The sequence below is a fragment of the Lutjanus erythropterus genome, chromosome 17 (genome assembly GCF_056507025.1).
Source record: "Lutjanus erythropterus isolate fLutEry1 chromosome 17, fLutEry1.hap2, whole genome shotgun sequence".
NCBI lineage: Eukaryota > Metazoa > Chordata > Actinopteri > Lutjaniformes > Lutjanidae > Lutjanus > Lutjanus erythropterus.
Genome location: NC_139333.1, coordinates 24,173,172 through 24,189,519, shown reverse-complemented (window position 1 = coordinate 24,189,519; position 16,348 = coordinate 24,173,172). Strand labels below are relative to the sequence as shown.

The 16,348-nt window shown below is 41.1% G+C and overlaps 1 protein-coding gene across 1 annotated transcript in view; it reads right to left on the bottom strand.

Moving 5' to 3' along the window:
* The window catches only part of sdk2b (sidekick cell adhesion molecule 2b), a 372,724-nt gene that overhangs the window by 10,295 nt on the left and 346,081 nt on the right, over window positions 1-16,348 (bottom strand). Inside the window, exons 40-44 of the mRNA XM_084740321.1 lie at window positions 15,614-15,739; window positions 13,809-13,973; window positions 13,542-13,682; window positions 10,112-10,271; window positions 1,905-2,034 (exon numbers count right to left, since the gene is read on the bottom strand). Of these exons, the coding sequence (XP_084596447.1) occupies window positions 1,905-2,034; window positions 10,112-10,271; window positions 13,542-13,682; window positions 13,809-13,973; window positions 15,614-15,739 (722 nt within the window). The remainder of the gene's footprint in view (window positions 1-1,904; window positions 2,035-10,111; window positions 10,272-13,541; window positions 13,683-13,808; window positions 13,974-15,613; window positions 15,740-16,348) is intronic.

The window sequence follows — 16,348 nt, the reverse complement described above, 5'->3', positions numbered from 1 at the left end:
CAGACAGGTGGTGAAATGACGAAATGATTCATTTGTGCGGATTGTTATCGTGCTGCGAAAGGTCCTGTCCGTAGCGATTCATTGTGGGGAGATTTTCATTTGATCTGGAAATAGGGCTTAGGTCCCGATAAGACCAGGTGGGGACAGGTTTCTGGCCGTGGAATCCACACTAGGGACGCATCTAGCTGAGAGATGTTCCGTGATAATTTGGGAAATGCCTGGAGTAAAGAATTCCTAGATGAAAGAAGGAACAGAAGGAAGCCTAAAAGCAAGGGAATTCAGGACCACTTCCCCCCCTCCCTTCATCTGACTGGGATCAAAACCAGTCTGCAAAACTGCAAGATGGTTCGCCCAAACCACAGAGAGCCGGAGAGGAAAGGGACATAAACAAAAACAGAAACAACATATGTATGCATATAAGACATGGGAGAATAAACAATTCAGATAAAAGAATATAAAAGGAGAATAAAGGGACTTGTGGTTGTATACCTCCACAAACCAGTCAACTTGCAGTTTATATCCATGTCTGTCCAGACTCATTTTGACCTCCATAATCTAATCAGTTCATACTCGAGTCCAAGTGGACGTTTGTGCCAATTTTATTGAAATTCCATGAAGGCATTCTTGAGATATTGTTCTCACAAGAATGGGACAGACATGAGTTCACAGTGACCTTGAGTTTAACAGGATGTTTGTGCCAAATTTAAAGAAATTCTGTTGAGACATTTTTGAGACATTGCGTTCACAAGAATGAGATAGATGTGAGTTGACAGTGACCTTGACCTTTGATCTTTAACCACCAAAATCTAATCAGGTCACCCTTGATACGACCTACAAGATCTAATCAGTTCATCCTCGAGTCCAAGTGGATGTTTGTGCCGAATTTGAGGCTATTCCATTGAGTTGTTTTTGAGATATTGCATTCACAAGAGTGGGACAGACAGATGCACAAACAACTCTAAAAACATAATGCCTCTGGGCACAGCTGTTGCAGGCATAAAAACTGAAAATGAAAAAAGGACAAAAGTCAGGAAATCAAAGACATGAGGGTGGGCGGCACGTAGACTGATCAATGGAAAGATAGAGCGAGACAGAGAGAGAGTCACAATTTATCGATTCGACTCACTTACTGGGCAAAAGCAGTTTGTCTCAGCACATAGCAAACACCACAAGTCAGACATTCTCACAAAAGTTGTTAGTTATCTGTCAGACCTGGCAGTGTTGCTTGGAAGACTTTAGAAACTCAACAGAGACTCAAAGAGATGATTTTAGATCACTTGCAACTCTAATGAGGCCAGACTCAAACACAAGGCCACACAAGAAGAAAGAAAAGAGTTTTTCCTCAGTGGTGATTTTTACTGACTCAGACTTGACTGACTGAAAATTCAGTAGGAAAGTTTGATCGGCTGCCCGGGTGGAGCGGCAACTTCCAATACGTAACCAGCCCTAAAATACATTTTTCAGAGAGCATCTGCCCTCGCCGTCTTACATAACAAGTGCTGTGGCTGAGTGCAGTGGCCTAGATCGCAGGTGGATGTTTGCAGAGTGACATTCTCCACAGGTCACTGCCTGGTCTAAAAACTGCTTTGCCACCAGTGAGCAGAGTCATTAATCTCTCATCTCTCCTTGTGCATTACTGTAGCTACATCATGTGACCTCGGCTCTGCAGGCTGCAAGCATTCAGGTGAACGACAGAGAAGGGACACCATGTGGACAACTGACACGAAAAACACTGTTACAGCTGACAATGCAGAGCTGAATTCCTGAGGAATTCAAGGAGATGACAGGACAGTGTGCACACGTAGACAGGGACAAACATATAACGGACACACACTTTATGCAGACAGATAGTGAACATTTTTCATAGAGAGGTGTAGCATAAAAAGAGAGGGTTGCTACTGCACCTGTGAGTCTGAGATTTCGGAGGGTTTTTCAGTCAGGCTGCTGCTCTCGGCAGGGATCAGGTCGTTGTACTTTGTGCTGACATCTTCGTCTGAATAGTGAAGACTGCCTGGACTGGGCCTAGGAGGAGATCTGGGCAAAAGATGAAAAACAGACAAAAAATCTGAATAATTCAGTTGTTTGCTGTCCTGAACCAAATAAATCATGGAGTCAGACAGATTTGAAACAGTTAAATTATTTCCAAACTGTGAGATGTAAATCCGTCCAAGTTTGCAGACTGACTTCTCTGTTCAGCTTTGACTGACCATACCCACCATAGATGTAATCGTGCACAGTTTTCCTGTGCAGTTAGGGACTGTTACTATTCACTGAGCCCCAGGTTCACCTCCAAAAAAAGTAAGAGCCACAGAGAAAGCTTAGGTCATCTAATCTGATTCTCTCTTGTCAGCGAGTTTAATTTATCTCCATTAAGGCAGAGATCATACATCCCTCATGGTGGAACAAACGGATATATGAAGTCTTTTATTCCATCAGCTATTGTTTTTTCAACCAAAATGTGTTTCGGCCTGTGACTGTGGATGAGATGCGCAGCTATCTCCGCTGGTTTTGGTGATGCATGACAATGACGACTGTGCACTCGTGTTTATTTTGTGTATGTAAACCCAACTAATCCTGCCTACATTAGTTGGCCCTGGTTGATTTGAGAACTGTTTGACATGCACTGACCATTGTGAACAGGTGAAAAAAAAAAAGACATATCTTTTTGGGAGCAGACTGTGACTGCTAAACCACAGTAATGATAGATGCCCTGGTTCAGGCTGACTTTGACTGACTGGCCGACTGGCTCTGAATGACAAAAACAAAGTCCCCTCCTTCATTTGAATGGACCCAGTCTTGCTTGCGCAGTGGGGGTGCCAATGTGGGGAGCTAGGGCAAAAAAAATGCAGGATTATCTGCGAAAAAATTGGACCAGGCTCAACTTTTACTGCAATGCAACATCATTCATGTAGTGGCCAATCACATATTGGTAGATCACTTTGTATCATGATTGCTGTATTTCTACTGTTGACTTTGCGACTGTTCTGGCAAAAGACAAAATAGTTGCCAGAGTTGTAAAATCCTGTCTCTTAGTATTACAAACTGTAGAGTTTTGGCCTTTGAAAAGCCCACAAATTCACAGATCCGTAAGTAACGCCGGACTTCTCAGACAGTATATCATCGTCTCACCAGTACCTGAAGCTTCATGCCCCCACGGCCCCTTACATTATTTACACAAGGCTGATTTCAGCACAGTGACCACTGTGTTTCTTCCACCATCTGACTTTGTTGTATTGATGTTGCTAGATCTCAGCAATTACTTTCCTTGGTAAAATGCTGAACAAAACTCCCACACACCGTCCTCTTCACTTGCAGTCAGAGAAATTTAATAATGTTTCAGTACACAGACTTTCAAGAGGTTATTTTATTGACCTATAGTCCTCTCGTATGCACCCATCGAGCTATAGGTGTGCAAAAATTCTGCTCTTTGTTGGTGAAATGCTATCTGAACCAATACAAAGTACAGCCTGAATACCAGCCCGTCCTCACAAAAAAAAAACACATGCGTGTTTATAGCAAGTGGGAGCAGCTTAATTCAACTGATATGTCCTTTTATTAGGTGGTGTCCAACAGCAGAAGTATAAGGAGTAAGAATGTGTGAATTAACAAGTAAACACAGAGTTATTTAAAGTTTTGAGTAACTTAAAATTTCGTTATGGACGTGACATCTGTCACTTCTATCACTTCTGTTACACAAGTGAGGTAACTTCCATCATGTGACATAATGCAATTATTTTAACTGCAATCGCAATCTTTTCCTCAACCTAACCAAGTAGTTTTATTGCCCAAACCAAAGTCCTTTTTGTGCCTAAACCTAACCAAACTGCAACCGTTCTACAACGTAAACAACGTGTGTAATTTAAGAGTGTGACATCACTTTCATCATGTGACATACGTTAACATAATTGTTTTCACCCAAGTCATGACCTTTTCCCAAACCAAACTAAGTCCGATCAAACTGCCACTGTTTTACAACCCGTGCAATGTCACGCGAGTTACATGACTCATGTTACGTAGTTAAGGTTCGGTAAGCCTGTCGATGCCAGTAGTCTCCACCAGTAATATCTGTCATTTTGGGAACAACTGACAATCGACCTGTCTTGTCGTTTAGGTATGAGGATGTGTTGCAAATACATATTCAAATACGACTGAAGTTGTAAAAAGTTATTGGATTCAGAAGCATATGAAGCTGTGCAGTGACTCTCGGCCTCCTTCATTCGCTGACACGACGGTTAGCGCTTCCTTTCAAGTTCACATGTATCACTATCTGTGTGTGTGTGGGAGCGCAGCTTGATGAGAGTCATGGGACACTCATGAGATGGCTGCCTACAGCCAGTCTCTCCTGGGCTGAATAATTCCCCCTGATTCAGTCCTCGCTGTGGGCTGTGGAATGTCAAACCACTGGGCCCTTGTGACTAAATTATAAACTGCAGTCTTGCGGCGTTCAGGGGGTCATCAAATGAATGGCAGCCTCAGGCTTTGCTCTGGCAAATGTTATCAGAGCCTACATGAATGATGGTGCGGATTAGGCTGTCAGCAGCACGCCGCGGCGATCAAATCTGTCAGTCAGATGTAAGTGTAAGGCTGTAAGTGATGCGACAGAGCAAAGGGAGGATCCTACAGGGGAGTGCGAGGTGAGAATAAGGTCGAGGAGAGGTGTTGAGTGAACTTAAAAGCTGAAAGAAAGCAGGAATGAGGAAAAATGAGAGCAGAGAAAGATGAAATACTGGGAAAACAATATTCTAAAATGGTGAGCTCTAGTCGAGGGTTCTTTAAGTAAATACGAGAGGGAAAAACACTCTCCGTGCTTAAGCTCCTCCGTACTTTCCACTGTCCCCGGTCCTGCTAAACAAACACCCATCTGTTTCTGCTGATTGGTGCTGGTTTGGCTGAGACTACCGGGACATACTGACTCCTGTTGACTTTCCAGGCCGTGGCGTCGGCCGCCAGTCGCTGCCAGTGGATCTGCAGCAGCGCGCGCACACACACGGCCGCTTTACACGTCGAAGCCACATTTGCATTTTTCCCGAATAAATCTGTTTTGAAAGCATTTCAAAAATGCTGTGGGTACACTCCAGCAGTTTTCATGAGGGGTGGTGTTTTGAGCTTGGTGTGGTGGAAATGGAAAACTCCAGAGGGAAATCACATAACAAGCTTTAATTCAATTACGCTCGATGAGTTATATTAAAGTAGATTAATTCACTTAACTTGAGTGGAGGAGTTAAATGTGTACAACAGAGAGCTACTTATATACAATGTACTACCGCTTTTCTAATTAGTCTGATCTCCCTGTGTACGAGTGTCTAAGTTGATGCAGACATATTAAATGACTGTGCTGATGACTTACAATGTGGACACTCCTCTGATAAAGAACAGCAGGCTGCAGTGAAAGCTGCACTTCTCAGTACTAGGAATAAATCAGTCATGTTAAACAGATTAGATCTGTCTGCGACAGCTGAAGTGATAGCTCAGTTTTAATGCATTATGGAAAACTTGTACCATCACGCAACGAGGCAATTACCACACAATAAACATAATACCAAACACATTAGAGCTGCATTGAATAACTATTCTCATTATTGAATAAGCTCCTGCTCTATTTTTCACTGAACAGATTAATTGTTTACTCCTTAAAATGCCAGAAAATGCAGAAAAATGACGTTTGCAATAATTTCTCAGAACCCGCGGAGATGCCAAATTGCTTGTTGTGTGCGATTAACAGTGCAAAACCTAAATATAATTCAGTTTAAAATTATATAACATATACTGTACTTTGTAAAAAAGCAAATAGGATTAAATGAATTTGAAATCATGCTCAGCTCTGATACTGACATTTGTACAAAATTTACCTTCAAACTTGTAACTGGCATTAAAAAAATACAATGTATGTATGTGTGTATGTATAGGTCCAGAATTTCTTTTATCTTATCTTATTAGATGTAATAAAATAATGGACACAAATGATAAATAGTTACCTGATTAAAAGCTTATATATTAGATATTTAAATACTTCATAGGCTCTTTAAAAACTGGACAGATGGGCTGAAACTGAAGGTTGCATTTATTGTGTTGCATGCAGATGGGTGTATATGTATTAATGTATATATATGCATATATCTCCTGTTTTTCTGCTGCACTCATGCAAATGCTTTATGAGCTTCACTGTGTCAAGGATATTATCTTAACTCTTTTTGCTCTACTTTGCAGAATTATTTTCTCTTTGCGGTTAGAATTGGCATTATTATACCCAAAATTGTTTAAACACAATGTACTGGGGGTGATGAATGCAGTAAATTTGATTAATGAAGTAAATACCTCTTGTGACTTTGCACGGTATTGCAACGTTTGCACAGCAACTTGTGTTTACATTTAAGGCAATTTTTAACTTTTATTTGCGCTGTCTGACATCCTTCGCTGCAGCGTGTGACCCACACCCAGGGATCAACAAAACATTTACATGGTCGCACACATGCACTTTATATAGTCTTGTGCAGCTTTATGCATGACTGTGGAAGTCTGTGTCATCTTAGTTGGTTCTATGCTCTCAGAGGATCGTTGTTTCCTTTCACTGTGTACAAGCTGTATATTGTTGAAATGATTATGAAAAGTTTACAGTCTAAAAACAGACATTTTTTAGCAGCTGTTGAGTAACTTTCTATCTGTCCACTAACTCATCCATCAATTCATTAAATTATTATTATCCTTACTTTAATTTAACTGGTGCCAGATCATCTTTATAGCGAGATAAAAACAAATGATTAACATTTTAAGTCTTTGACCCAGCTTGACTCTTTTAAATAATGATCAAGTAAAACTCCCCCAGAGATCCAGTTTTTCTAAGATGCTGTCCAGCCCAGAAAACATTACAAAAAAAGCCTTAATCACAGATCTGAATTCCTATCTGCACTTATTCCCAAAAGGACCCTCGACCATAACCTTTACAAACATGCATTCCTCAGCAGTCCTGGCGGCGAGCCCCCTTATAGCACAGCAAGACAAAGAGCTGGGGCCAATGTGAAAGAAAGAAACGCTATTGAGGGCCCAGTGGGACATTATGATAAACTGCCTGTTTAAAAACACTGAGGAAACTCAGCCCACTTTCACCTCTTCTCCTTGACTCTCACACACTGTCGAGAGAGACGTAAATTATTTATCAGCACTCTCTCTCTCGGATAGAGAAGGGTCCACTTAATCGTCTCGCAGCAAAATTCAGTCAGCGCTACGTCGTCGGGTAAGAAATGAGAACCAGGGGGTGAAATCAAATCTGCCCCCAGTCTTTGCTCATTATCAGGCCCTCCTCTCGCCACAATCGCCTGTAGGGACTCATTAACATGTCTGAAGTGTTCAAGAGCTTTGTCACTCAAGAGTGTTTAAAACCATGTTAATCTACACTGAATTACTTCAGCAAGACCTCCTCGTAGCCCAAACCCAGTGTGTCAAAGTGGGTTTCAAACTACAGAAAGAGTCCGATTGAAAGCCACAAAGGATTGCTGCTGTTAATCCGTCCTTCTTTATCATTTAAAAGCAGTGAAACACAGATCTTCTGGATGTTGAGCCTCAACCTCGAAACATGTTTGGAATCCTGTGTGTGAGCCCAAGCAAGAGTTCATGTGCTGACAGAGTGGATTAAGGTCTTACACAAACCATACGACCACATAATTGATAATTTTTTTTGTTTTGCTCGAATCAGCAAATCAAGTAGTTGTTTTTTCCACAGATGCTGATTGCTGATCATCTACAAGCCATATTTTTTGTTTTGTTGTAGCAGCTGTTGCAGCAGTTTTATAACTCAGTTTGATATTAAGCAAACCGGAGCAGTAATTCCAACTTTTACCACTATTATCCCTTTTCCATACACATGTGCTGGCCCGATTTGACTCGGTTTGAAACGGCTCATCAGCCCGGCATGGCAGGGATTTGCAAAAGTACTGAGAGTCGAGCATAGAGGCTTTTAAAAATGTCTTTCTCTCTGCTCTCCTGGACAATGGAGGCCATCACAGGTTGGGCAGCTGGCTTGGAGGTGGGTCAGGCTTGGTTTGGCCCCACTGGCTTTAAAAAGTATGTACTATCGCATGCAGTACACATACAATTGGAACATATTATTTCCTCATAACATTGGGCCTTGAACTTTCACCCTTTTGGTCACACACATACTCTGTTTTTTTTTTTTTCTGGCATATTAAATAGTATGTTAGCGTTAATCTTGATCTCCCGTTTACATATTTTAACTGAATAATGGCTAGTAAAGATCAGCAGTCGATCAAATTCTTAGCATTAATTTGAACCTCTTTACAGTGCTAGAAAGTATATTGACAGTTTAAGTTGTGACAGATTAAGTTGTCAATCACCATAAGCAAACTGCTTTCACTCCCCTGTGATGGTGATTTAATTTACTGTCATGCATATTGGCCCTTTTGTTAAACTCCGGACAAATGATCTCGACACGGAGAAAATCTGTCTATAATCAGCCGTAAATGGCATTCGCCGTGTGACACCGCACTGAATTAGAGTGAATACAGAGGGATTAAGAATGTGTTTGATTTGTGATCCTGGTATCAGGCAGAGGACTTCATCCTGTCTTTGGTATTCTGAGCCTCGAGATCAAGATGTGGCATTAATCTATAATCGGAGGCTCAGGTGTTGGGATTTGGGTTCCTCCGCTACGGGCTGAGTTCAAAGACTGCTGATTCTGAAAGTACATCTGTGCATTCTTCCACTCCCAGCACCCCCCCCCCATTCAACCCAGAGACATAATAGGAAGCTGTCTGGAAGCTCCTCAAAGACCAGGACCTGCTTTGATCTGTCCTCAAGGCCACACTCACATGCTCACATACAAATGCACATACCGAAACAAGTTTCTCACACATGCTTATACACAAAACAATGTACCTTTCACAATATGGCCAATTAGGTAATACATTATTTGAAGGGGTGTGCATAAGACTGTCATGACACCTGTCATACCTGGTTATAGAGCACTGAGGGGTCTTCTTGCTGGGTTTGGCTCCTGGCACCCCAGGACTAAACGGCTTCTTTAAGTTTGATAGTTTCAAGTTGTTATGACAAAGACACTGACAGGTTATGTTGTCTTGGTTAATGTCAAGTTGTCATAACAAAGACAATTTTGGCTTGGTTAATGTCAAGTTGTCATAACAAAGACATTATTGGCTTGATTAATGTCAAGTTGTCACAACTAAGACTTTTTTGTCTTTGTTCATGTGAAATTATCATAAAAAGACATTTTGACTTTGTTAATAACAAGTTGTCATAAGAAATACAACTATTATGTCTCGGTTAATGTCAAGTTGTTGTAAAAAGACCTTTTTCACTTGTCATAACAAAGGTAATCTGATCTTGGCTAATGACAAGTTGTCATGACAAAGACAATTCTTGACCAGGTTAATGACAAGGTGTTGTGACAAAGGCAATGTGGTCTTGATTAATGTCAAGTTGTCATAACAAAGACAATATTAGCTTGATCAATGTCATGATGTCATAACATCTCATGCAATTTCAACTTTGCAGTAAAAATGACAATAGATCATGACAACAGTCAGCGTACCAGTCTCAGCCAGTCAGTAAGCTGCAAAATGCTATGATACAGTCACTGCTGACGAACAAACCTTTCAACTATCCTTGACAACACGACTGCAGACGTCTCTAAATCCACCTCTTACCCAAACAGGTACTAATGATCTAGGTGCAAAGTATACAGTCGGATTGGACTCATAACTCCCTTCAGCGCTCTTAGTGCTGGTGTCAGTCAGAGTGATTGGCTTTAAACAAGGTCATGGTCTCCACATGCTGCATGTCTAACAGCCAGGATTCGCTGGAATACAGAAGCTCATTAAAAGAGAATCTGTAGTGAGTCAGTTCATATGCTGCCTTTAAATAGCAGGAAGCCTGGATTTAAGTCCAACTTGTCAGGAGGTGAGTGGCTTTTTCCAAAGAGCTGAAAATATTTTCAGGCATGAGGTTAAATTTCCATGAATAAACCAGCGATTTTACCATATGGTCATTTAATTTTGACTTTAAATTAAGCTTGTAGTTAAAAAAATTCATCTGCGTTTTAAATGATCTGGGCTATAAGCTGTCAGAGTGGATCACTGACCTTGTGTAGACGCCGTTCTTCCGACAGAAGGAGTTTTTCACAGACAGCCGTCGGTTGTTGAGTTCCAGAGCCGGAAAGCGGCCCTCGTCCAGGCTGACCATGTCTCCGTGGGTCAGAGCATTGCAGTTGGAGTTGTTACCTGGACACACGTACAGAGACACTGTGTGACCACAGGCCAGACGGACAGGCAGGTTAGTGTCTGGGAGGATGAGTGCAACTGATCAATGACTTGATCAGTGAATGAGTGATAGAACAAAATTAAGAATTAAAAATTGAAAATAGACATATGACATTAAATACTAATGTTGTTGAATATAAACGTGTTAGAGGAATGTTGTGATATCTTTTGAGACACCTCTGAATCACTTGCTGACTTTAATTTTTACAACTGACCCTTCCTAAGTCCCGCCCCTTTTTGGTCTGTGCTCCAGCAACAGTTGAGCAAACTTGTGCCTTGGTAAATTTTCTCCTTTTCCCGTAAAGGTGACATAAATGGTCATATCTTAAGTTAGCTAGGGTTAGCAAAATGATGGCTAACTATCTAGCTAATGACTGATGTAGATTAGCTAGCTAGTTAGCTAATGTTTTGCTAAAATTACTTAACTTAGGTTGTGAATATATTTTTACAGATCCTCCGGCAAAGTATTTTAACAGGGAAGGAAAAGGTTGACCTGGATATCAAGCTTACTTAATTGCCATTGGAGAGCAGCAAAAAATGGGCAGGACTTAGCAGGGTTCACTTATTGCCCAGGGACTCTCAAGCACTCAGTTTTGTGACTTAAAGCAATGGTTAATCATTCTGGGAAATATGCTTATTTACTACTTCCTTGCTGAGTGTTAGATGAAAACATCAACACTACAAAATATGCAGCTGGAACCAGCAGCTGGCTAGCTAAGCTTAGCATAAAGACTGTAAACAGAGGACAGCTAGCTTGGGATGTTAAATAATGAGTTTCATAGGTGCAGTTAGTGTTACTCTGTCTGAAGGAAACAAAATCTGCCTGTTTCCATACTTGTTAGCAAAGGTAACAGGCTGCTAGCTATAGCCTTAAGTTGAACAGACAGATACAAGAATGATATTGATATTCTCATCTAACTCTCAGCAAAAAAAAAGAGAATAAGCCTTGAACTACTCCTTTAAAGGACCAGTGTGTAGGATTTAGTGGTGTGTTGCTTTGAGTTTGCTTTACAGTTCTGGGCTAAAGAAAATATAAATGGCTCATTAAGGTAACAAAATCCTTATTTTAAGGCAATTATACACTTATGAAAAGATATTTAGGACTATTTTATTCACTTTCTGACACATTCTGCCAAATATCCCCCTAAACCTTACACACTTGACCTTTCAGTCCTACTTCACTCCAACTCAAGTCTTATGTCTGCTGCTTGGTTTCTTATACTGTATGTATATATAATCTATAAATCTACAAATAAGATAAATAAGATCTATAAATTATAGTGGAAACTTTGAACGGTTATACGGTATATTAAACACATATTGGAGAAATGTTGTGTAAGGACATTTTATATAGAATATAACATTACACACTCAAGTGGAGTAAAAATGACACGTGGACTGTATACGCAAACTCACAGAGACACATGAGCAAAATACTTCAGAATATGATATATGAGGGTGCCTCTCTGTGTAAACACTCACACATGACTAGGCAATAACATGACTATTTTGCATCGACTCCCTGTGTCCCTCATGATTAATCAAACTGCAAACACTATAAACTGAGAGTGACAGACTCGCCATGCTGCTTTACAGTAGATTAATGATCGCAGGGGCTGTTGCTCGCTATGTTACAGGTTAGAAACACTTTAAGTCAACCTAAGACTTATAGGTGACCGCAGCCAGGCCAGGACCTCCTTGGTTGCTCCGGGGCTACTTGAGGTCAATTGGTGGTTACGTAAACACACAGAAAAAGAAAAACCACTGGGTAGGTCCAGTGGCCAGGGCCAGATTCCTAGAGGGGGATACGGAGGCTTTGAGAGCGCCTTTGTGTTGGAGTGAGAAGGAACCTCTTGTTTTCCCTCTGTCAGTCAGAAAGATGGGCAGTGACCCGCAGGGACCCCCTCCCCTCCCCTGCCTGGCAGCTAAACAGCCATGGCAGAAGTGCTGAGCTGAGGGAAATACCCGCTGATGTCAGGGCTGCACTGAATGGACAAGTATGCCCCCGATCCTGCTTCCCTACCTCTCTGCCTTTTTTTGTTCCGCTGCTACTCAGTCAATTATCGGATTCATTCAAAATTAGAATCTACCACGCTCTCAGAAAGTTACCACGAGTTCACCGCTCTCTATTGGAACACTGCAGATCATTAAATCTCCTTATTAAGTGTTACTATTTTACAAGAAAAGGATAAGTCATCAGATTCTTGGCTCTCTATGCCAGTGGGTTAGAAGCAGGGTGCGCGGCTTCTGTAGGAGTTAAATGCTCCATTAAAACGAGCAATTGTGTCATGGTTCCTGCACTTTTTTTGAGGTGTATTTTCAAGGCTGCAGCTACGTAAATTAGCATTCAGAGTGTTAACTTGTTTCACAACTTGTGCGCGGATGATTCTTAGATCAGGAAAGAGCCTCGAAGTCCTACACTGAAAATATTGAGGGAACAAGTGATGGAAATAGCTGCGTGTGAAAAGATGCTGGGAAGACTGAACAGCAAAAGTGATATGGTTAAAGAACAATGGGACAAACGGGTTTTAGTGGATATATGCGTGACCTGACCTTGACTAGAATATGTCAGTTTAGAAGAGTGTTTTTGAATATTATTGTGATAAAACCCAATACAATTTCAATTTATAAAAAAAAGGGGCATTTTCAAGCTTTCCCAGCACCTTGCAGCTATAAATTAGATATTTATAGACACTTTATCTATATGCTCAAAATGATTAAGCCCTATTTCATTTCTTCATCACATTAAGTCAAATTAACGGGAAAAAAATAAGTTTCACCTCAAAACATGTCACCTGTCTTTAAGTAGACTTGACATCCTATATAACGAGGCTAAGCTAATAGAAAACAACCACTCAAACAGTTATGAGACAACTAATTTAATTTAGAATTTATAAGAACTTAATTCAACGAGCCAGCGCTCGCTGAAACAGCAACCTCCCGGCATGCTGTCATCTGTCAGCCTCCCACTCACTGTTCCATCAGAGGGCACAGATCAACGCTGACAGGTCGCGTTGAGCGAAGCCACACGTGCAGAGTGGCAAGCGCGGCTCGAGTGGAGCCGCCTTCATTTTGTGCAAAAGGCAAAACCAATTAGGCTTTCTGAGTTAATTCATTCCTTCGTCTAAAAAGCAAACTATTCAGTCAGAGAGCGATTTATTATGAAAGTAATGCAAATCAGCAGTTTCAAGCGCTTTATCCGAAATCCAAGCACTTTGAAAACACTGAAATTCAAGTGTTTTGTGCACTCACCTGATTCCGACTTCTTGGCGTACTTCTTGCTCTGTCCTCTGATAATGAGAATGAAAACCAGCAGCAGGATAAAGATAAGCCCCACCAAAGCCACCACAACCAGGAACCACCACTCCTCATAGAAAGGCGCCACTTTTTGGGCTGTACGAAACACAGGAAATTGGAATTCATGGTTGTTAAAAACAAGTGGCTGCATTTCTGTGATGTTTGAATAACCTTAGGGAATTTAATTTAGTCTGAAAATTAAAGTAATACATGAAAGCTCACCAGATATCGAAGGAGAAGGTAGACTTGGGGAACCATAGCCGTAGTCATTCACCCCAATCACCCTGAAGTCATAACTGACCCCTTGCTTCAGGATATCCATGTTGAACGTATGTGATGTCACTTCCTTTGGGATGTCCTTGATGAGGATATCCCACAATCCCTCATCTGTAATGGAGTTAAAGATATAATTTGGGGAGAGTATGGGTCAGAGGAGAATCTTGAACAATGTCAATATGTCTTTGTTAACAGGTTGTTTGTTTGTTTGATATAAGGCTCCGGTCTGGCAGGCAGCTCCCACAGTAATTCATAATTCCTACAAATATTACACAATCCATCAATTTCACTGCTCCCGTGAAATTTACAGCAACCAAATCTACATCATAAATAGTGGTGCAGCCATATTTCAAATGAAGCAGTGTTAGATGGCTTGCCGTTTGCTTTGGAAATCCTGCCAGAGACCATTTATTACAGATCGCGCTGCTTATAAACATCAATGTAAGTTTGACTCTTTTAATGGGCTGCACACACATAAACAAGCACCAGAGTTCATCTGTCATGAGTCTGAACTTTGGTAAAAGTTAGAAAAGCTGATGTAATTTGATTCCAAGACAAAAACAAGTCAGCCAGTTATGTGATACTGCAGAGATGTGGCCCTCGGCATATCGATAAGAGAAGATGAGGAGGAAGGAGGGAGCTCGTGGGGTTGGTTTAACCGTCTTCATTGCTGTCCTGAGCATTAACCTATGCTATATATCACTGGTTCCCAACATAGGGGTCCAGACCTTTTATTCTAAACACAAATGCAGAGTATGCCCTTATCTCAGTGTTTCATTCATTTTTACTAAGAAGACCAAATGAAATTGTTATTTTCAAAGTTTAGATTAGGCCCACAAATTCTTTTACCACGACTAATGCGTGTTCCAAGTTTCATGTGCCATCGAGCACGTTTAGCCGCTCAAAAATGCGACTGAAGAGGACAAAGACTAAAAATAATAATCCGAGCAAATCTAATAGGGTCCTCGCACCGAGGTCAGCGCTCAGGCCCTAATAATTTTCAGATCTGGTCCTTCAAAATAAGCATTTGAAGATAAGGGTGCAATGAAGACGTGAACACAAGCTTTATTCACATAGCCTTCATTCTCTGCTAAACAGCCTCATCCTGCATCAGAAAAGTATGCATTAAAAAAAACACAGAGTTAACAGAACAATGGACAAGCATCAGGAAGAAGAAAATACTGAAGAGAAATTGTTTAAAAAAAAAAAAAACAGTCAAAGAATTGAAGAAAAAGTTCCTAAAAATAGGAAATAATCTGCTTCAAATTCTTCCAAATCATTTGTTTTACAGAAACTTCCTGCTGTGACTAATTGGGTTAATTGTGCAGTTTATCAGTTTTTCTGTAGTGTTATTATTAAACACTGACTCGGTGAATTTACTCAATGATAAAAAAAGGAGTCTCTTAAGGAAGAAGGTTGGGAACATCAACAGCTGATAAAAATCTAAAGTTTCACTCAAAAGATGTGAACCACATGGCTCCCTGTGAGTCACCCACCATCCATCACCATCTTAACCCTGCCAGCGCCTGTCAATCACGACTGAAACCGGATGCCAATTGTTTCAACTGCTGCGCCACGATCAATAACCCATTAAAATACCAGTGACACAGACACCGGGGCAGCAGATGTTGACACTTTACACCACTTTACTTAATCAAACTATCGGGGGGGCGAACATAAGGCAAGGTTTGCGACTTCCTGGCTGAGGTGGCGAGCATTCGGACGTGTCTTTATGTGGCTGAGGCACCCACCTGAAGGTCTGGCCTCGATCACGTAGCGTGTGATGGGAGCACGTCCCGGGTCCCCGCTGGTCCAGTGGATGGTCAGAGCCGAACCGTAGCGCGTGATAAAGGGCTCTCCAGGGGGTCCCGGGGCTCCTGAGGGGGAATAATTAAGTGTTGAAGTAAAGCATTTCAAAGGAAGACTTTTTTTCATTCATTTTCACGAGCAGACATCACAGTCATTACCTTTCGACCAATTTCAAACTTACCTTTTATCCGCAGTTTTAGAAAAGTGTGTTGCATTTCAATGGATTTTAGACATGAATGGCAGGATATTTTTGAGGAATATCAATCAGGTTTCTGGGCCCAGCACAGTTCAGAAACAGCTTTTATTAAAGTGACTAACAACTGACTGCTTACCACTGATTCTGAGGTTTTCTCAGTTTTAATTTTGGTCGATTTGAGCTACAGTTGATCATGACAGTCTTATTAATCACGTCAAAAACTATGTGGGTATTAAGGACACTCCGTTTCAGTCCTACCTTTCAAAGAGGTTCTTGGGAATTCTCCTCATGTGGTGTTCCCCATGGGTCAGTTCTTGTGCCCATATTATTTTCTATTTATTTGCTCCCATTGGGTGAAATTATCCACAGATATAATATTAATTTTCATTGTTATGCAAATGATGCGCAAATTTATGTTGCACTGACCAGAAACGAGGACGCTGACAAAGTCTCTCAGCATATGGCTTGACTCTCAGATGCT